The sequence below is a fragment of the Urocampus carinirostris genome, chromosome 6, assembly GCF_059441175.1.
Source record: "Urocampus carinirostris isolate Australia breed hairy pipefish chromosome 6, RoL_Ucar_1.0, whole genome shotgun sequence".
Taxonomy (NCBI): Eukaryota; Metazoa; Chordata; class Actinopteri; order Syngnathiformes; family Syngnathidae; genus Urocampus; species Urocampus carinirostris.
Window position 1 is genome coordinate 2,570,466 of NC_142354.1, and position 22,355 is coordinate 2,592,820.

General features: G+C 41.9%; 1 protein-coding gene across 2 annotated transcripts; it reads left to right on the plus strand.

The window, feature by feature from the left end:
- Nucleotides 1–486: 486 nt before the first annotated feature.
- blcap (bladder cancer associated protein) lies at nucleotides 487–22,340 on the plus strand. Of its 2 annotated transcripts, XR_015850663.1 has the most exons (4): nucleotides 6,836–11,348; nucleotides 16,979–17,129; nucleotides 17,243–17,344; nucleotides 18,731–18,874. XR_015850663.1 is itself a non-coding variant. In XM_088337471.1 (3 exons), exons 2-3 carry the CDS (start codon nucleotides 18,862–18,864, stop codon nucleotides 21,954–21,956), a joined length of 264 nt encoding a protein of 87 aa, XP_088193597.1. In that variant the 5' UTR covers nucleotides 487–670; nucleotides 18,731–18,861; the 3' UTR covers nucleotides 21,957–22,340. The 2 variants fall into 2 exon arrangements, 1 of the variants encoding a protein (XP_088193597.1); XM_088337471.1 differs by lacking the exons at nucleotides 6,836–11,348; nucleotides 16,979–17,129; nucleotides 17,243–17,344 and adding exons at nucleotides 487–670; nucleotides 21,906–22,340 and having other exon boundaries at nucleotides 18,731–19,074.
- The last annotated feature ends 15 nt before the right edge of the window (nucleotides 22,341–22,355 follow it).

The following is a 22,355-nucleotide window of genomic DNA, read 5'->3' on the forward strand; positions in this document are numbered from 1 at the left end:
CATCCACTTTTCCTTTGGGTGGGCAGAGCGTGTTCTTGGGTGGGCAATGCCCACCCATGCCCCTCCTGATAACGCCCCTGTCTACGTCGTCCCTTTTAAGTATCCAGTTCCACACTACAATAGATATTCCTGATATTTTGACTGGGTGGGCACGATTCACATTTAAAGGGGGGGGGGTGCCCATACAGCCCCCCCCCCCCCATACATCTATTTACATTTCTTAACATACGAGTATTTAAAAAAAAAATCACATTTACAGTATATGAAAGTTTATCTTTTTTTGCTTGTCATTCAAATATTGATTTCTTAGGTAACGGGGATTTTTACCACAAGGAGGCGCTAAACAATAGACACTGTCCCTTTAATAAACTTGTTTCTTATCTCACGTATCCTCTTATACACACATAGCCCCATTTGAAAAGGACTATGCTAGTCAACCTGTAGAGGTCAGCAATGTACTCGAGCTGTCCCAAACTCATCCAACGAAGAAGTACTTTTGTTTTCAGGCAAATGTATGAACACCTCAGCCAGCTGGCAGTGGAGGTCCTCGTCACGATTTAGCCGAGTTGCTTTCCAGCAAACATACGCAGTCACTCACCGAAAAGGAACCAAATAACTAACTGGTTTTCGTGAACACTTTGACAGGCATCATGATGCAAACACTTGTCAGGTTTGTTTATTCTTCTGCTTTCCTCACGTGTTATTAAGGACGAACGTCTGTCCGCATTCGGCCCGTCTTGCCTCCTTTGTGCGGCGTGATTGAAGCGAAAGCGGGCCTCCGTGGCGTGACCTTGCTTGAACGCCGAATTTCAACGATAAGGATAAATTATTGCATTTATAAGACGTAAAAGCGTTTAAATGACGACACTGTAGAACAAAGTTTAGACGCAGTCGACGCTGCATCATCGATATCAAGCACGGTTAGCCCCACGCAGGACGTGTAATGGGAAAAGCATGAGAGGAACTCAATATTGACAATTTTGTTGTATTTGAGTTCTGCCAAAGTGTCCAATGAACGCTTGACTCCTGCGGACAAGAGTCTATGATTTCATTTTTACAACACCGAGGACAATTCGAAGTTACGTCATTCTTTTCTGGAGTTAGGTCCACGTCATTCTTGTAAACATTCCTTTTTAAGTGTTTTCATCGTCGGGTCACCAGCATTGCTGTTAAAAATGTTGAAAAAATTGTTAAAATGTCATATTGTCAGATATAACGAAATTGTGAATATGCTTAATTGCTGCTAAAATTATCGAAAAATGGTTCAAACCTCACATTGTTTATTTGCTGTTAATAGTGTCAATGAAATTGTTCAAACCAATTTAAATAATCAAAGAAGGTTTGAGACTAGCAGCCTAAGCAAGTCTTATTGCATACAGGGAAGACCAGGTACAGTTGTAACACATTCTGCTTTCTCCCTCCCCATTTTATAACTTTTTGTTTTAGTTTTCTGAATTTCTTATACATGGTCCCTTAAATTGTCTTTTACAAGTAGATATATATGGTAGAGTGCTAAGTAGCTGCATCAGTAGGTGACTGTATCTCAGAGATACATAGTGTTACAACCGTACTGTAGGTACGTCTGAAGTACAGCCCGGGGGCCAGTTATGGGCCGTGATCACATTTTTACTGGTTCGCGGCTTGTTGTAAAATTTATGTGTGGCCCTCCAATAGTATTGATCGCATAAATGTGTACAGAAAAAAAAAATACCATTTCACCAGATCATGACAGTAGCCCTTTGGCTTCCTGTGAGAATTTTTGTCCACCCCGTTTCCGCCATGGTGATTGTTAAAAAAAAAAAGGAAAGTTGACTGTGAGGGCGCCACTTCCAGGACAAGTGGAAATTTAAGTATTTTTCTGCTAAACGCGAAACAACTGTCTTATTGTGAGAGATATACAAGATATAAACGCTCTGTTGGCAGAATTACTCAGATAAAAACACTTATTGAGATTTTAAATCTACATCGTGGACATCCCAGCCCAGCCTGACCGGCCACGCTCGCTGGCCGCCCAGGCTAAACTGAAAACATCCGGTCAGTAGGCGTGGTTTATTGATTTCACACAAACAAGAAATGAAGTCACACATGAGCGCGACTTCACATTAAAATGAAATAAAATTGAGAAACGTATTTACAAATAATGGAATTAGACTGATCTTTGAAACGTGACTATGTGTATGTGTGTGATGATTGTTTTTACATTAAGAATATGAAAACAGGTTAATTTCATAGCATGGAAGTCTGAGAAATACACAACCAAAAGCAGCCAACTTTACACTTACAGGGAGTGCAGAATTATTAGGCAAATGAGTATTTTGACCACATCATCCTCTTTATGCATGTTGTCTTACTCCAAGCTGTATAGACTCGAAAGCCTACTACCAATTAAGCATATCAGGTGATGTGCATCTCTGTAATGAGAAGGGGTGTGGTCTAATGACATCAACACCCTATATCAGGTGTGCATAATTATTAGGCAACTTCCTTTCCTTTGGCAAAATGGGTCATAAGAGGGACTTGACAGGCTCTGAAAAGTCAAAAATAGTGAGATATCTTGCAGAGGGATGCAGCACTCTTAAAATTGCCAAGCTTCTGAAGCGTGATCATCGAACAATCAAGCGTTACATTCAAAATAGTCAACAGGGTCGCAAGAAGCGTGTAGTAAAACCAAGGCGAAAAATAATTGCCCGTGAACTGAGAAAAGTCAAGCGTACAACTGCCAAGATGCCACTTGCCACCAGTTTTGCCATATTTCAGAGCTGCAACATCACTGGAGTGCCCAAAAGCACAAGGTGTGCAATACTCAGAGACATGGCCAAGGTAAGAAAGGCTGAAAAACGACCACCACTGAACAAGACACACAAGCTGAAACGTCAAGACTGGGCCAAGAAAAATCTCAAGACGGATTTTTCTAAGGTTTTATGGACTGATGAAATGAGAGTGAGTCTTGATGGGCCAGATGGATGGGCCCGTGGCTGGATCGGTAAAGGGCAGAGAGCTCCAGTCCGCCTCAGACGCCAGCAAGGTGGAGGTGGGGTACTGGTATCAGATTCAGATTCAGATTCAGATTCAGATCTACTTTATTGTCATTCTAGTACACGTGTATACAGAACGAAATGTCGATGGATCTGACTCCCACAGTTTCCCTCAGTGTCCTTCAGTGTACAGATATAAATAAAGCTGTATTGTGTTATTTACCATAGTGCCGATAGTGCAAGAAGAGACGCTAACCAGATGTGCAAGATGGGCAGTCAGGTTAACAAGTCAGGTACACAGTACCATTATATTGTAAACAATAACACTGTAAGTAATAACACTGTAAGTAACAATAGTGCAGAGATCAAATGTGCAAGGAGTGGCAAGCTATAAAAAAAAACTGCCACTAGTGCAAAAGTCAAATTAGCAGCCGTTTAGATTTAAGTTAACTATATGTTAGATTGACCATTTAACAGTCTAATGGCCAGGGGGACTAGACTATTGCGGAGCCTGGTGGTCCTGCACCGCACACTGCAGTACCTCTTCCCAGAGGCTAGCAGAGTGAATAGTCCATGATGGGGGTGAGAGGGGTCCCCGGTAATGTTCTTAGCATGGGATAAGCATCCTTCAAGAAAAACATAATTTTCATGCAGGACAACGCTCCATCAGACGCATCCAAGTACTCCACAGCGTGGCTGGCAAGAAAGGGTCTAAAAGAAGAAAAACTAATGACATGGCCTCCTTGTTCACCTGATCTGAACCCCATAGAGAACCTGTGGTCCCTCATCAAATGTGAGATTTACAAGGAGGGAAAACAGTACACCTCTCTGAACAGTGTCTGGGAGGCTGTGGTTGCTGCTGCACGCAATGTTGATCGTGAACAGATCAAAGCACTGACAGAATCCATGGATGGCAGGCTTTTGAGTGTCCTTGCGAAGAAAGGTGGCTATATTGGTCACTGATTTGTTTTTGTTTTGTTTTTGAATGTCAGAAATGTATATTTGTGAATGTTGAGCTGTTATATTGGTTTCCCTGATAAAAATAAATAATTGAAATGGGTATACATTTGTTTTTTGTTAAGTTGCCTAATAATTATGCACAGTAATAGTCACCTGCACACACAGATATCCTCCTAAAATAGCTAAAACTAAAAAAGCCCCACTCCAACTTCCAAAATATTCAGCTTTGATATTAATGAGACTTTTGGGTTCATTAAGAACATGGTTGTTGTTCAATAATAAAATTAATCCTCAAAAATACAACTTGCCTAATAATTCTGCACTCCCTGTATTTGCCCAGAGACTGGCTGTTTTCAAAGAATATAAAATAGAGAGGCACTACCAAACCAAACATGTTCACCACAACAAGCTAACTGGAAACGAAATTTGTGAAATGGTGAAGCAACTGAAAGTTGTTTTAATGGCACAGTAGAGCTTTTTCACGAGACACTGCCCCCACACATTTGCAGTTTATCAAATCCGGAGCACTTTCTGTAAAGTTTGTACAGCCCTGCAGTACTGGGTGCGGTTGTAAAAAAAAAGTAGATAGTTGTAACAGTGTAATTCATTATTATAAATGGGTTTCAGATAGCCCAATATTTGAAGAAGTCTTGATTTAAAAGAAACATGACAAGAAGAGCATGGAATAGAACAAAGTGCTTGTGTCATACAGTAACCTATGTTTTTGTATGGACAGCATCGCTAATCTAGAGTCTGACGAGCAGTTGTGGCAATTGTATAAGCTAGCGGGTGCAGCCCTCTAAGGCAAACTGCTTGCAATCAAAACACTGTACCCACTTTTTTCTTTTATTTACTCATTTTCTTTGCCCAACTGTCCTCGTACCAATCAGTCATGATTAAACTAACATTTTCCTCCATTTGGTTGTTCGCTAGCATGAAAAACAACACATAGGATTGAACCCAATAATGTGGACATTACAGAAATGTGTCAATTTGTAGTATGTTTGATATGTAAGAAAAAAAAATTAAATTTTTATCCAATTGGTCAAACTTTGACCATTACCCCTATCCATGTGTTACACCTCACCTGGTCTTCCCTATGCTTATGTTGACAAGCACCTCGTAGACTATTGCAATAAAAACTTGAATCTGTGTTTGTGTAATACCGCATTGATCATCTAGAAAAGTTTTAGTGTTTTACAGAAAAGCACATCTGTTAAAAATATTTACAATGGCACCAATTTATTTATTAATTATTGCGCTGCCTAAATTGACGGTATAAAGTCTTTTTGGCCACCTGGCCCCAGTAGGTTACATAGATTTTTTTAAATTTTGGTTAATAATTTAACCGAAGTTTTGGATTTAACATTTTTAACCTGTTTTAAAATTTTACTCTATTTTAATTTGTTTGTTTGTTTTTATAGAGAAATAACAAAAATGATCATTTATTGGACAAAAATTACAACCCGAAAATTTGTTACTAGGTTTTTACTTTTATTTTCATTTCCAGCACCAATTTCAAATTTTTAAGAGTTGAATTGTGTGGCCTTAACCGACAATACAGTTTTTCCAATCATTTATGTTGCAGGTTATTCATTTTAGTGAATAAATTTGCTTTAATTTTAGATACTACCACATGTTTACTATTTTTCAAGGGTTTGGGTTGTTTTTATCCAGGTTTGTTTTCTGGAAAAATAACATTGAGATATTTAAAATGAGAAAAAAGTATCAACCAGTAGAAAAAAACATTTTTACTACAATGTCACTTAGTTTTTTTTAAGTAGTGAAATAAAATGACTGAAATCAGCTAATTCCTAGTTTCTTTTTAGTGCAATCTTAAACAGCTCCATCAAACAAAATAATTTATTTTCCTGTAATACTTCATTATTAAGATAATAAGTACTATTATATTAAAAAATATTTACTGCCACCTACTGATATGGATGAGTGTTACAGTTACTCTGCTGAAATGTCAATGTGTTTTTGATAAAGATGAAGATAAAATTAAATGATTTCCTGTGGCACACTAGACAAGGTCTAACGTCACACTGGTTACAAAACACTGGTCTAAATAATAGGTCACCAACTTTTTAAAAGACGAGAGGTACTTTTGTTACTGGCTGGCATTAAGGGCTACCAGTGAAGTTGTCATTTTAGAAATCCATATCATGTTATTACTATTGTCTTACTATGTTATTACCTTGTTGCAATTATTAGAAGTTGATAAACAAAGACTTGTATGTACAAGGTCACAAATCACTGAAATATTTCATGCATACACATATCATTGGAAAGCTTAAACTCTTGGGATTTAAGATATCAGATTCGTAAAATTATTTCCAATCTGGTAGTTGGTGCACCAGTTTCGATTGACACCTTTTCCATGACGAGTCTGTTCATGCAAGTTTTATTCATGCACAGAGCGCGAAGTTACATTCAACTTGCGTCCTCGACACACACATTCCATCTCTCTCGCTCTTACCTTTACTGCTCGCCCGCCCCTGGCGATCATTAAAGATAAATGCGTAAAATAGCCGCATCATTGCATAAGTTGCAGGGTCAAGGCTTGGGGGGAAAGTCGCAGCCCTATAGTCCTAATTTTACAGTACAATGCATGCCATCAAAACCACTTTAGCTTGAATATTATCGTATTTTCCGCACTATAAGGCGCACCTAAAAGCCTTTATTTTTTTCAAAAGCTGACCATGCGCCTTATAATACAGTGCGCCTTATTTATGGATCAATATTAAATCGCAAAGTTTTCCAACTAACTTGCAGCCGCCGACTAGATTTTCCCCCGAACGCCAAGTAGTACGCTGTGTATGCTGGGATTTATTTACCGGCGTTTCATTGGCTAACCAATGTGTCAATCATCATTTGAATCGATCACTATTGGCTAAAGTTATTCGGAGGTCAAGGGGCGGATCCTTTTTATCATTTACAGGCTGGCATTGGCTTAAACGGCAAAACAAAGCCTGCAATTGGCCGAAAAAGATGAATGTGTATAGCACGTGGCTGACGGCATAGAGAAAGCATTTTTTTCTATTCTGTATTTGTAAATATTTTATTCTCCTGGATTTACTACCCTCACGGATATAAGAGGACGATAGCTGCACATTATTATGAACACAACGACTTCGGTGAGCTACTCCGGGTTTTATATTGTCCCTGTATCTTGTTTCAGACTGAACTCGATGTTTCTGTGATAAGCGGTGCAGATAATGGATGGAATGGAGTGTCTATTTTTAAATTAAACTCAATTCCAAGTGTTTATTGTCATATGCACAGTAAAGTTGGCATTTCTTGAATCCCAAGACTTGAACCTTCCGAATGATGGAACGATGCATTTGAGTGACATCGTACGGACACCGCATCCGCACGTGTTCTCGACACGTATTTTTGTCTTTGCAAGCTTTCGGAATTTTAAGGGGGTAATAAGTTTGACTGAACTATCTGACTGTTTTGTCGACGTTCCCATTGTAGCGCCTTATAATCCGGTGCGTCTTATGTATGTCAAAAATAGGACCAAAAACTATTTTTTCGGGGTGCGCCCTATAACCTGGTGCGCCTTATAGTGCGGAAAATACGGTACTTGAATCCTACCAAAGCAAATCAGACTTTTATTCAACTGTTCGACGTGGTTTCTCTTTTAATAATTGTGCATCACTGATGTACTGCCATGATATGGAAGTATACTTTTCATAACTTCGCAAGTAATCTTTTTATTTGTATATTCCAAGATAAAATGCTTGAAGTTTTGCTACACGTCCTTGATGTCAACGCCGTAATTTCTGTATATTAGCGCTCAAGACGAATGCTGTTGTGCGTTAGCGACTCTCAGCAGAGATTATAATCATGCAAGATGCCTCACTTTGTTGGATGAAAGTGTTTGATGACAACAGTCGACAATGCAATACATTGCATTAATGCGTGCAGCTGACCAAAATCCCATCCATCCATTATCTTCCGCTTATCCTAGGTAGGGTCGCGGGGGCAGCAGCCTTAGAAGGGAAGCCCAGACGTCCCTATCCCCAGCCATCTCTTCCAGCTCATCCGATGGGATCCCGAGGCGTTCCCAAGCCAGCCGAGAGACATAGTCTCTCCAGCGTATCCTGGGTCGCCCTCGGGGCCTCCTGCCGATGGGACATGCCCGGAACACCTCCCGAGGGAGGTGTCCAGGAGGCATCTTTATCAGAGCCACCTCAATTGGCTCCTCTCAATGCGAAGGAGCAGTGGCTATACACAGAGTCCCTCCCGGATGACGGAAAACCCAGACACCCTGTGGAGGAAATTCATTTCGGCCACTTGTATCCGGCATCGTGTTCTTTCGGTCATAACCCAAAGTTCATGACCATAGGTGAAGGTAGGAACGTATATCGACCGGTAGATTGAGAGCTTTGCCTTTCGGCTCAGCTCCCTCTTCACCACGACAGACCGGTACAGGGTCCGAATGACAACAGACGCTGCACCGACTTGTCTGTCAATCTCCCGTTCCATCCTACCCTCACTTGTGAACAAGACCCCAAGATACTTGAACTCCTCCAGTTGTTGCAAGACCTCCTCCCCGACCTGGAGGGATTATACCACCCTTTTCCGACTGAGTACCATGGCCTCGGACTTGGAGATGCTGATCCTCATCCCGGCCGCTTCACTCTCAGCTGCGAATCGCTCCAGCGAGAGATGAAGATCATGGCCTGAGGAAGCCAACAGCACCACGTCATCTGCAAAAAGCAGTGACGCAATGCTAAGGCCCCCAAACCGGACTCCATCCCCACCAGGGCTGCACCTAGAAATTCTGTCTATAAAAGTTATGAACAGAATCGGTGACAAAGGGCAGCACTGGCGGAGTCCAACCCTCACCAGGAACGAATCCGACTTACTGCCGGCAATGTGGACCAGACTCTGGCACCGGGCAAAGAGGGACCGCACAGCCCGGATAAGACTGGGGTACCGCACAGCCCGGATAAGACTGGGATACCGCACAGCCCGGATAAGACTGGGGTACCGCCCCCCCCTGCTCCAGCTCTCACTGTTGGTGCCCACGTGAGCGTTGAAGTCTCCCAGCAGTACGAGGGAGTCCCCAGGGGGCGCGCTCTCAAGCACACCCTTTAAGCACTCCAAGAAGGCTGGGTACTCCGAACTGCTATTTGGTGCATAAGCACAAACAACAGTCAGGACCCGTCCCCCCACCCGAAGGTGGAGGGAGGCTACTCTCTCGTCTACTAGGGTGAACCCCAACGTACAGGCGCTGAGCCGTGGAACAACTAATATGCCCACACCGGCTCTGTGCCTCTCACCACGGGCAAGTCCAGAGTGGAAGAGAGTCCAACCCCTTTCGAGAGGACTGGTACCAGAGCCCAAGCCATGTGTGGAGGTGAGTCTGACTATTTCTAGTCGGAACTTCTCAACCTCACACACCAACTCGGGCTCCTTCCCTGCCAGAGAGTTAACATTCCATGTCCCAAAAGCAAGTTTCTGTAGCCGGGGATCGTCACGCCAAGGACCCCTCCCTTGGCCGCTACCCAGCTCTCTGCGCACCTGACCCCTTTGGCCCCTCCTACAGGTGGTGAGCCCATGGGAAGAGGGTCCCACGTCGTCCCTTCGGGCTGTGCCCGGCCGAACCCCGTTGACCCGTGGATGGATGACCAAAATCCCTTCTAATGCAAAAGGGAATTGAACCTGAGTACAGATGACATATGGAATGGCATTAAAGCTTATCCCATTATAACACTATTTTTACTCCTGTCACCACACAATTGATTTGTATAGTGCATTCTGATAGGTTAAACAGTCCCTCTAGTTCTTCACCTGTGCCTCAATCACCTTTCAGTTAAACATGTATGTGTACATACGAGCTTGTTTAGTATTTTGTTGAAAGATTGTTCTCCATTCAACATTCTCGAAAATTTGTTGGTGAAAAAGTCGAGACACTGTTAAACAAATCAGAATGCACGATGCAAATCACTGTTCCTGGCATTTTGAGTAAAAATGTGTCTTTATGAGATAAGGTCTGATGCTTTATCATATGTCATTTGTAACACTGGTGGTCTATTGGTAAAGTGACAGCAGTCTCAGTGCTACTACTCTAGTTTGAATCATTTTGCATACAATGTTTTGCAATTTAGGGCAGTGATATTTATCAATCTGATCAATTCTTGCACAATAATTTCTCATACTATTACTGTAAAACTTTGTATGATAACTAGCACTGGGCGTGTTACATTAAAAAAGTAATTATAGTAACTCATTACATTTTTCAAAAAGTAAATGAGTCTGTAACTGAAATGCTCTACAGTTAAAGTACGTAGTTACCAGGGAATGTAATATTTTCTGTTACTGTAAGTTGTATGGCGAATAATTTGGAATTCTGGAGGCAAAAGTAACGCACCCATTTTGACCGTCAGTATCGGTAATGGCAAAAAAAATGATTGGTTGGATTACGCTGCCACTAAAAAATTAAATGCTTTAATCGTTGCAGCTCTAATTAATGGAGAAGAGTGGCAGGACGCGGAAGTGGCACGCAAGCGCACGCTAAATGCGGCGGGTCCTAAATGCCGTATTTTGAAGTCGAGTCTAAGTTTTTGTTTTGTTTTGCTCAATAATTGAACTGAGTTTTTGATTTATTTGATATGGCGCCTCGAAAGGCAGTGTCTAAACCATGTTTTTGCGGTGCCGTGGACCATGGAGCGATGATCCAATGCAGCCACTGCAAGCACTACATCCATTACGAGTGCTCTGGATTGTCAGTTCAGGACCTAAGCCTCGCGATTCAAGATAAGCAAGCTACTTACATCTGCAAGTCCTGCGTCCCCGGCTTATCCGCTTATGATAAGGATTCTTACGCCTCTCTGAGTAGCTCTGGAACGGTGTTCACCTACGTGGATAGCACTCCAGTGCCTTTATCCGGGTCGTCTGGGCCGTGCGGTGCTCTGAACTCTGCTGATTTGGTCTCCACGGTCCGTGAAACCGTGAAGGCCATGGTACCAACTCTGGTCCGAGAGATTATGACGCCAGAAGTTGCCAGAATGTCGACTAGCCTAATAGAGGAAATGCTAGCAAAGGAGGCTAGGAAGCATAATCTCGTGGTGGTTGGAGCAAAGACACATCGAGAAAATGGTGAAACTGTCCAGGATACCCAGCTCTTTCAGGAAGTCGCCGAAGCAGTTCCGGGAGTAGAGAAACAGGACATTCTGGAAGTTTTTCGTGATGGAAGGCCGAGGAATGATGGCAAACCCAGGATTGTGAAGATCCGATTCTGGAATACAAGATCAAGGCTGGTGTTTCTCCGTGGATTCAATCGGGTGAAAAGTACCTTTCCGACGTCTTCTGGATTTGTTCGTCCAGATATGACACCAAAAGAAAGGGAACGCGACAGGGAACTACAGGACGAACTTAAGCGCCGTCGGGACGAAGGTGAAGTAAACATTATTATACGGGACGGGAAAATTATTGTCAAGCCGGGAAATGCCTAAGGTCGCCTTCGCCTTTATTGAACAGCCCCTTGATTCATCTCATTAATGCCCAATGTTTGACTTCTAAGGCAGATGACTTGGTCTCGTACATCAATTTCTACACCCCTGATATTTTGGCAATTACAGAAACTTGGCACTCCGCTGGTGACACAGGGCCAACTATAGCGAAATATCATACCGTAAAAATGCTCAACATGGAGGAGTTTTTCTCATGATTTCTCATGGTATAACTGTTTTCTGTCGCTAATTATCAATTCGATAGAATTGAGTTATTGAGTTGTGATATTCTTATTTCTGGGGTGAAGCTGAGAATAGTGCTTGTATATCGCTCTGGTCTGAGCCCTTTTCAGGCCAACGTCGCTATGTTCGAACATCTGAATTTTATTTTTGATACTAAATTGCAAATTCTACTTATGGGTGATTTTAACTTTCCTGACCTTCACCACAGTTTTCTTCAAAATTCTGATTCTAATCTAACTTCAATGTTCAAAAACTTGGTTTCAAATGCAGGTTTCTTTCAGCATGTCGATAAACCAACCAGGGGGTCCAACGTATTAGACCTTGTGTTTTCCACTGACAGATATCTGATTAAAAACATTGACGTTGGGCCGAGTTTCTCTACCAGTGATCATGATTCTGTAACTTTCCAATTTAACCTGAGGCGTGTTCAGGAGAGTAATCAGACATGTAGTCTCTTGATAATCGCTTGCCGCGCACTGCTGAACGTTTTGTAATCGCTCACTGTGATTGCCTTACTGATCCAAAATGGCCGACGACAGTACAATGGATTTCGTTCTACAGCTTGCTTTGAGCGAGTTGGCTGATATGAGCGACAGTTCGCATATTGACACAGTTAAGGTTATCCTAAACGCAGTGGAAGGGTCATACCTGTCTTGCATTGTTCACAAACATTACCAGGCAATGTAAGACGATATATTACATCGCCAACAGCACTCGTCAGGGTGAGATCCTCCATCTTCTGCACTGTCGACGCCATGTTGGAAATCAAAGTAAGCGGTCTTTCTCCCGTGATTACTCGGGCACGCGAGCGCTCAATAATCACTGGCCGTTCAGAAGCTAGCGATAGCTCGCGACAGCAATCACTCACTCTCCTGAACACGCCTCGGGCTCTTAAAAAAGACACCACTGCTCAAAATTACATGAATTTTAAAGACTGTGATCTACATGGCATGAGATACTTTTTGTCTAGTGTCAACTGGTATCTCTTATTTTATAATTGTGGGAATAGTCAAGTCAAGTCATTTTTATTTGTATAGCCCTTAATCACAATAAGTCTCTAAGGGCTTCACAGATTACACAGACTATTTTTCAGCCGACAAGAAGAGAAGGTTATTATTCATATGCAATGGAGTAGAAGTGAGTTTAGATTTAAACATTTCCACTGAGGTTGCAGATCGGATCTCAGGGGGAAGAGCATTCCGCAGCACCGGTGCCCGGATGGAGAACGCTCTCGAACCAGCAGAACACTTCTTTGCTCTCGGGATCACCAGAAGACCAGCACTCTCAGATCGTAGGCTTCGGACAGGGACATAGGGGCAGATCAGATCTGAAAGATAAGAGGGAGCAAGTCCATGTATGATTTTGTACAATACTAAGAGAACCTTGAAGTCACATCTTTGGCTAACTGGGAGCCAGTGCAAGTTAGCCAAAATCGGTGTTATGTGATCGTACTTTTTTGTCCTAGTTAAAAGCCTCGCTGCGGCATTTTGTACTAGCTGAAGAGACTTGATTCTGGACTTCGGGAGACCGGAGAGTAGTGCATTACAGTAATCGAGACGGGAGGTAACAAATGCATGAATTATAGTTTCTGCATCAGACTGAGACAGTATTGAACGGATTTTGGCAATGTTACGAAGATGGAAGAAAGCGGTTCTAGTAATTTTCTTTACATGCATCTCAAAGGTTAGATCAGGGTCAAATATGACACCTAAATTTTTAACTGAGTCACTCTGTGTGATGTGACATTTGTCAATGTTCACAGTAGTTTTTGAGAATATATCACGGCATTTAGATGGACCAATGACTAACATTTCGGTCTTTTCAGAGTTAAGACGCAAGAAATTGAGTGACATCCACTCTTTTATCTCAGTGAGGCAGGCCTCCAAATTTCCACAGTTTAGTGTGGAAGATTCCTCCAACGGAAGATAGAGTTGAGTGTCGTCTGCGTAGCAGTGGAAGCTGATATTGTACTTGCGAATAATGTCACCTAATGGAAGCATGTAAATGTTGAAAAGAAGGGGGCCAAGCACTGAACCCTGCGGAACACCGCAGGTAACATTAAAGGGCTCAGATGTCATTTCACCATATTTAACACAGTGCGTCCTATCTGAGAGGGTTACGCCCGGATGAGTACTTAGCGCTAAATTATGCTTCTCCCCCAGACTACGAGAGTAGCCATATAGCACGCACGTTGAAAAGGGGTGGTGGTGTTGCGCTAATTTCCGAAAAATCGCTCAAATTTAATCCACGTACCTCTAATAATTACAAGGCGTTTGAGGCTCTTGTGATGCGGTCCTCTCTATTGTCAATTTATGTAATAACTATCTATCGTGCACCTGGGCCATACACAACTTTCTTAGACGAATTTGCTGAACTTTTGTCTGAACTAGTAACCTATGCAGACAAAATTATAATTATGGGAGACTTTAACATTCATATGAACTCCCCACTCAATTCACTTACTATTGCGTTTAGGTCTCTAATTGATGCATTTGGCTTTAATCAACTGGTTGATTTGCCAACCCATAAAGACGGGAACACGCTAGACTTGATTCTGACTCGAGGAGTTTTAACCTCAAACATTATGGTGTTACCGTGTACTACCGTTATCTCGGATCATTATTTAGTTACATTTGAAGTGCTAGCTAAGTGTAGTGTTGAAAAAGCTGAAGTATTTAGCGGACGCAATATAAGCACTGGCACAGTTTCTGAGCTCTTTGAACTCCTTCCTGGAGCAGTTGCGTCCTTTCCTACATACAATGGCTCGATTGACTCTCTCATGAATGAGTTCAATACCACCCTGACTAGTGTGCTGGATTCAATAGCGCCCATAAAACTAAAATCACGTCCTAAAAGACGCACGCCTTGGTTTACTGATGAAACTAGAACCCTTAAACAAGAATGCAGGAAATTGGAAAGAAAATGGCGCGCTACCAAGCTTGAGGTTTTCCATCAAACCTGGTGTGACAGCTTGTTAAAGTATAAAGCGGCCCTTGCCTCTGCAAAATCGGCCTACCTTTTGAAGGTGATTGCGTCTCAAAAGAACAACCCCAAAGCCCTTTTTGACACTGTAGCATCGCTTACAAGGCAACAGACTATCGCAGATAGTTCGACACACTCTGCTCAGGACTTAATGGTCTTCTTTACTAAGAAGATTCAATGCATACAGGAAGAAATTGCTAAAGAAATTATTAATACCAAACATATTAAAGGACTGAAATTTACAGATGCACGACAGGGTGGCTGCCTTGGGAAAATGGCCGGTTTTAGTGAACTGTCACTTGATGATCTCAAACAGGTGGTAAATGCGGCCAAACCGACAACTTGCCAGTTCGACCCGCTCCCAGGTTCACATATTAAAAGTCTTTTTGGCGTCCTTGGACCTTCAGTTTTAAATATTATAAACATATCACTCTCCTCAGGTGTAGTTCCAGCAGCTTTTAAGTCCGCCGTTATTAAACCCACACTGAAACGACCCAACCTTGATCCAGAAATATTAAGTAATTACAGACCTGTGTCAAACCTACCTTTCCTCTCTAAAGTACTCGAAAAAGTAGTGGCACAGCAGCTGAATGCTTTCATATCCGAGAATAACCTTTTTGAATCCATGCAATCAGGATTCAGGGCTAACCACTCTACTGAGACAGTTCTGATCAAGGTAACAAATGATCTCCTAATGTCAATGGATTCTGGCGCTTCATCACTTTTGCTGCTGCTGGATCTTAGTGCTGCTTTTGACACAGTGCACCACAATATCCTACTAGAACGGTTGGAAAAATGGATTGGTCTCTCAGGAACCGTCCTCTCGTGGGCAATATTTAAATCTGTTGTTTACACTTTGATATCTGTATATGTACCCTCAGTTGCTGTTACACCTCACGTCAACCGGGATATAGCTGAATTGCATAGGCGAAAGCAGTATATTCACAAGCTTTATAAACGTGATCAGTTGGTATACTTGGAAAGTTATCAAGATGCTTCAAGGGAACTGCGGAGGACCATCAGGCGGGAAAGGGTGGCTGAGGAAAATAAAGTTTTAGAGGCTAATAATACTCGTACATTCTTTTCATACATCAATCGTAAACTAATTTCTAGGGCATCTATTCCCAACCTGAAGGCATCTGACGGTACCGTTGCTACATATAATGCTGACAATGTCCGTATATTAAATGATCAGTATGCCAGTGTTTTTGGTCGTGACAATGGTGTTACACCCGACTTTCCCAGCAGAACTTCAGCTGTTCTGAATTCTGTGGAACTTTCAAAGGAGTTAATTCATAGATACTTGATAAAACTTCCCAGCAAATTTTCAGCCGGCCCTGACAAAATTCCAAATTTCTTGCTTAAAAAGCTAGCTGACTTTTTATGTGAACCATTATTTTACCTGTTCTCTAGATCTTTTGAGGATTCACAGCTGCCTGAGGACTGGCTTAATGCTATTGTCATACCCATTTTTAAAGTGGGGAGCACAACAAGTGCAGTCAACTATAGACCAGTTAGCTTGACTAGCTGTGTCTGTAAAGTGTTTGAGAAAATTATCTCAGATGCCATATGGAAATTTATACAGGAGCACAATCTTTTTACGTTTAAGCAACATTGGTTTAGGTCCGGACATTCTACAATGACTAACTTAATAGCTCATTTGAATAATATTACCAGTATGTTTTTTGTTCACAATATGGCTGGTCATGTTGTTTACTTAGACTTTTGCAAGGCTTTTGATAGAGTGTCTCATAACAAGCTTTTACAAAAACTGAAATGCTATGGTATTAGTGGAAAACTGCTTGAATGGATAACTGCATATTTGTCAAATCGTAAACAATGCGTAAAAATTGATGATGTTCTTTCAGCGTGGTCGGAAGTTTGTAGTGGGGTACCGCAGGGCTCAGTACTAGGACCATTATTATTTCTGTTTTTTTGAACGACCTACCTGAGGCCATTCAAAGTAGTGACATCTCAATTTTTGCCGATGATGCTAAACTGTCGGCTTTCTTACCAAAAACCCAGGTGACAGGAACAATTGATTCTCTCCAAAATTACATTAAATCAGTTTTTCTTTGGTCCGAAAAGTGGCAACTGCAACTGTCATCTCATAAATACTTAGCACAGTCGTTTTTTCATGGTTCTGTTCCGCTGTATAACATTAATGATCATGATTTGCATGTTGTTACTGAACATAAGGATCTGGGTGTCACTCTTACTTCAAACCTAAAGTTTATCACGCATATCGCCAAAATTACCAACAAAGCCAATAACATAGCATCAAACATTTACAGAAACTTTTACAACAAGAACCCAGCATTCTTAGTTCGAATGTTTTGCGTTTGTTAGACCCGGGTTAGAATATAACAGCGTTGTGTGGAACCCTTACTTACTCAAGGACATTAACCTACTGGAAGAAGTTCAAAGACGGTATACGAAGCGGATACCTGGGATGCACAACTTGTCATATCCGGAAAGACTGAACTTGGACTTTTTGGAGGTCCGTAGAATTCGATTTGATTTAATTTTTGTGTTCAAAGTACTGCATGGAATGATCGATGTGCCTTTTGATCAATTTTTTGAGTTCTGTCGTGTTGATGGTTTACGTCACAGGTGTCAAAGAGGCGGCCCGCGGGCCAGATCAGGCCCGCTATGGGATTGAATCCGGCCCGCGAGACAACACTCAGAGAAGCGCAAGAGAAAAACAAGCTGCAGGTTGAAATATGTCCACTTGATGTTTCCAAAGCCAGTTGCCTCGAATAAAGACACTCTACTTGTATTTATTTCTCGCTCTCTCGCTCTCTCTCTCTCGCTCTCTCTCTCTCTCGCGCGCGCGCTCTCTCGCTCGCTCTCTCGCTCGCTCTTTGTCTCTTTCTCTCTCTCGCTCTCGCTCGCTCTTTGTCTCTTTCTCTCTCTCGCTCTCGCTCGCTCTTTGTCTCTTTCTCTCTCTGTGTCTTTTAACCTCTTTTGCTCTAACTTCCTTTTCTCTTTCTCTCTTCTTACCCTTCGCGCTTTCTTTCCTCTTTTCTCTCCTTCCGTCTTTCTATTTCTCTTTGGATTTTTTTCATCCTCTCCCTTTCTTTTCCCCCTCTCTCAGGACTTTTCATCTTTTGTTTCTCAGGCTCGCTCCCTCTCTCTCTTTTTCTTTCTTTGTCCTGCTCTCTCTCCTTTTCCCTCCCTCTTTCTTATTCCTCTCTCCTGCTCTCTCTCTCTTTCTCTCCCACCCCTTTTCTCCCACTCTCTGTGTCTGTCTCTTTCACTCTCCATGTCTCTCTTTTTCTCTTTCTCTCTTTCTACCCTTCGCGCTTTCTTTCCTCTTTTCTCTCCTTTCGTCTTTCTATTTCACTTTGGATTTCTTTTTTCCTCTCTTTCTTTTCTCTCTCTCTCTCTCTCTTTTTCTCTTCCTTTGTTGCTCTTTGTCTCTTTCTCTCTCTCTGTCTTTTAACCTCTTTTGCTCTAACTTCCTTTTCTCTCCTCTTTCTCTCTTCCTACCCTTCGCGCTTTCTTTCCTCTTTTCTCTCCTTCCGTCTTTCTATATCTCTTTAGATTTCCTTTTTCCTCTCTCTTTCTTTTCTCTCTCTCTCACGACTTTTTATCTTTTGTTTCCCTCCCTCTTTCTCTTATTTCTTTATCTCTCTTTTCTTTCTCTCTTGAATCTACTACTCCGGCCCCCGACAGAATGTTTGTTCTATGGTGTGGCCTCCGAGTTCAAATGAGTTTGACACCCCTGGTTTACGTGGTCACAGATATAAGTTACGGGTGCCTAGACCTACCAGCAACTTGCATGGAAACTTTATTTCTTTCAGGATGCCAAATATTTGGAATTTTTTGCCTGACCGGGTTATTAGTGCAAATACGGTGCAAACCTTTAAGCAAAGGTTGGCAGAAACAGATCTGTCAAAATTCCTTAGGGAAGGGGGTGTAAGGTGACCATATTTGGCCATGCTCACTCTCAGCATTGTTTTTTTTTTCTTTGTGTCATGTTTTGATTAATGTATCCAACAATACCTTCAATGAACATTTCATTTCAATTATTACTGAGCGTTCTTGGCGAGTGCCTGTCGCGTCACCGATTTGACTTTTGTTGTGGCATGTCGGCAGGGATGAGCTGACCTCAGCAAAGTTGACCTTCACCCTCCACTTCCCGGCTCACCTCCGCTGAGACTGCACAGCTCCAGCCCCGCCTAGTCGTTGCCGCTCCCCAATCTCCCCTTCAAAATCCAGCGTCAAGCATGTATTGCCTGCAGTGGCTGCTGCCGGTGCTGCTGATCCCCAAGCCTCTCAATCCGGCGTTGTGGTTCAACCACTCCATGTTCATGGGCTTCTACCTTCTTAGCTTCCTGCTGGAGAGGAAGCCGTGCACCATCTGTGCCTTGGTTTTCCTTGCCGCGCTTTTCCTCATCTGCTACAGCTGCTGGGGGAACTGCTTCCTCTACCACTGCCAGGTATTCACAAAACACAAGGGCTGCAATAACGATTGATTTCATAATTGATGAATCAGTCTGGTTTTTTTTCGATGAATCAGATTTCTCAAGAGACATTTTTAAGTATTTAAGTTTTGGAGGGTTAGTAGTGCACAAAAAACGGAATATTCTGTAGTTTAAAACAATAAAAAAGTTTCAATTAACTTGACAATAATTAAAAATGTATGCTATACACCTGTAAATATGTAAGATATTATTTTGCTACCACCTTGTATTCAGATCATATTATTTTTACACTTATATCAATCCATTTCATTTTATGTGTTGCATTTTTTGTTTTATCCACAAAAAAAATATATCCAAAATGTAAACAAACCTACTTTTTAAAACATTTCTACAATTTATTTGGGGGTTATATCTTGCAACATGTTAACATTCACAATATGAACATTATATATGCTGAAAAATCTGCCGTCTAGTGTAGAGCTAAACATATAATTTGTATCATTATTATTATTATTTACCTATTTTATTATATTTTCTAGCAGCACGGCGGCGCAGTGGTTAGCGCGTGTGCAGGCACAGTTCTAAGGTCTTGGGAACCTCCTGTGTGGGTTCAAATCCAGCTACCGGACTTCCTGTGCGGAGTTTGTATGTTCTCCCCGTGCTTGCGTGGGTTTCCTCCGGGCACTCTGGTCTCCTCCCACATTCTAAAGACATGCATTTCAGGTGGATTGGCTGGTCCAAATTGTCCCTAGGTGTGAATGAGCGAGCGAGTTGTCTGTCCCTGTGTGCCCTGCGATTGGCTGGCAACCAGTTCAGGGTGTCCCCTGCCCACTGCCTGATGATTGCTGGGATGGGCTCCAGCACCCCCGCGACCCTAAGGGGATAAACGGTGCAGCAAATGAGATGAGATTATATTTTCTCTATGTATTTCTGAAGCACTGTCTTTTCCCTTGAAAATTATTGACTATGTTTTATGATGAAATAGTCAAACATTACAAAGTTAAAACGCAATGCTAATTGTGTTTACAATGTTCAAGATTCGGGATTAGAAAAAAACTTATAAAAACGGGTTTGGCGCTCTCTGCAGGATGAAAGCGGTACTACAACTCCCAATGTCACAACAATAGTATGCACTCTTATTTGCTTTGATTTAACGTACAATTATGTGATACAAGGAATTTACAATCTATTTTATCGATAAGTTGTTGCAGCCCTGGAGTATACAGTCAAATATTTCACTCATTCAAAGGATGTGTAGCCTTTGCACAACAAGTTCTGTGTAACCCATCGAATTTAGTTGGACCTTGGTGGGTGGCCAGTAGGGATTGACTGATATGGGTTTTTCTCTGCTGATGCAAATTTTTTATTAAGATGAGGCCGATATTCATTTGCTGTGAAACCTTAAAGATTGGTGTAAGAAATGTTTAATCATTAAAACAGAAATGAATATTTGTTATACAATTCCCAAAAACTTTGATGGCTCTCTGAAACTTTCTATATTCAATAAATACTATTTCTACATAACTAAATACTACTAATCTTAAACCAAAACCATGCAGGAAATATTGCTAGGTAGTGCAGCAACCCAAATACAGTGGGACCTTGCTACTTTGCGGTTCGACGTTCGCGGCTTCAGAGCTTTGCGGTCTGTAATGGTAATTTTTTTTTTTTTTTTTTTTTTTTTTTTTTTTTGAAGGGGCGTTGCTCCTTTGCAGATTTTCACTTTTTGCGGGTTTTTTCGGCGGAACGTCAGCGGACGCGGGATAAGGCGGCCGGCTGGATGGGACTGGGGTAGGGGGGGGCTAGTCGGCGGAGGTCACTCCCGGGCTGCGCGACGGAGTGAGTTCGGCGGACGTGGCGTCACATCTCGCGGTGCGAGAAAAGGCGGCCGGCGTGATCGGGCTACCTCCGTAACTAGGGGGAGCCCGCTCATCCGACAACCCCAGTAATGCGGCGCACTGACAGGCGGATGTGTGCGGGATCCCTGTAACTGTGTCGGTGTCGTGTGTATTTTTTTTTTTTTTTTTTTTTTTGAAAGTGCGCAGCTACTTCGCAGATTTTCACTTTTAGCGGGTGGTTTTGGTCCCCATTAACCGCAATAACCGAGGTCTTACTGTATAGGTACATAAAAACTTGTACAAGCTGCCCTGTTATAGCATTTCCTGTGTGCTGTCTGTTAAACATAATGCATAATATATTGATATAAATGACAATAAACACAATTCATTGTGAAATCTGCAAAGCAGTAAACCAACACGAGGCATTAATATTTACTGAAATAGTATATTAGTAATTAATCTTTCACTTAAACCTAAAACTAACAGTGCAGGAAATAGTTAGGATTAGCAGCAACAGGTATAAAAGTACATACAATTTGAATAGCTCCCTGATTACTATAAATAAAACTGTACCAGGTAAGGGTTTTTGGGCTTTTGTCCCAGATGTTTTCCAGCTAAGATGCTCATGCTAAACCCAACTACAGACGTTTAAATTAAAAAATTCAGCCGAGAATAAAAACCTATTTCTGTGTGTTCCAACTCAAGAGTTCTCAATGTTAGTAGCAATGATTGTTTCAGAGTGTTACCTTTCAAAAGAGACCAAAGCGTCTATATTCTCCTAACTGGTCAAGAACAGCATTCTATGAAATCGGTGTATGTCTTGGATTGGGGTTTTGGGCAAATTTTACCAGAACATTAAGGGGTTAATAATTAGCTTGTTGAATAATACTGAAATTTGGTCTACCTCTATTGCAAAGCATTTTCAGATGATAGTAAACAATAGAAACTAAATGTTGTGATTGGAAGTCCACTATTGAAGCTTGACTTTGGTTTTCCTTGCACTGGAAGGATGCTGCCCTGCCGCACGCCGCTCACGACCCGGCCATCGTGGGCTCCTAAGACAGGCGCATGGCCCCTCGGCAGAAATGCTGAATACACGACCAACTTTAACTGAAAAGACTTGAAAATGGAGTCTGTGGCAGACATTTTGTTTGCTGGGGACATGTTCACGTGCGTGTTCATGCACAATATCAAACACAGCGGACAATGCAGCTGCCAGACCGCTTCTTTTCCTCTGACTTCAGCCACACACACCCAAACACACACACCTTTCTGGATGTGATTGTGTCAGTATTTTCACCTAATGCAAAAGAAGCAATACGCACACGCAGGGACACATACAGTACAATCATACGCTGGAAGGCAACATGAAATCTTTTCATTCTCATGTGTGCTTCACAAAGATGTTTTTAAGTGGAATAAAATATTTGGGTTTTCCTCCGATAGCTTTCTTTGTTT

What these genes read in the sequence shown, in the direction of transcription:
- blcap (XM_088337471.1), top strand. Translation starts at nt 18,862, where the DNA reads ATGTATTGCCTGCAGTGGCTGCTGCCGGTGCTGCTGATCCCCAAGCCT. An exon ending in GCTTCCTCTACCACTGCCAG is followed by an intron (nt 19,075 to 21,905) that starts GTATTCACAAAA and finishes TTGCACTGGAAG; the next exon opens with GATGCTGCCCTGCCGCACGC.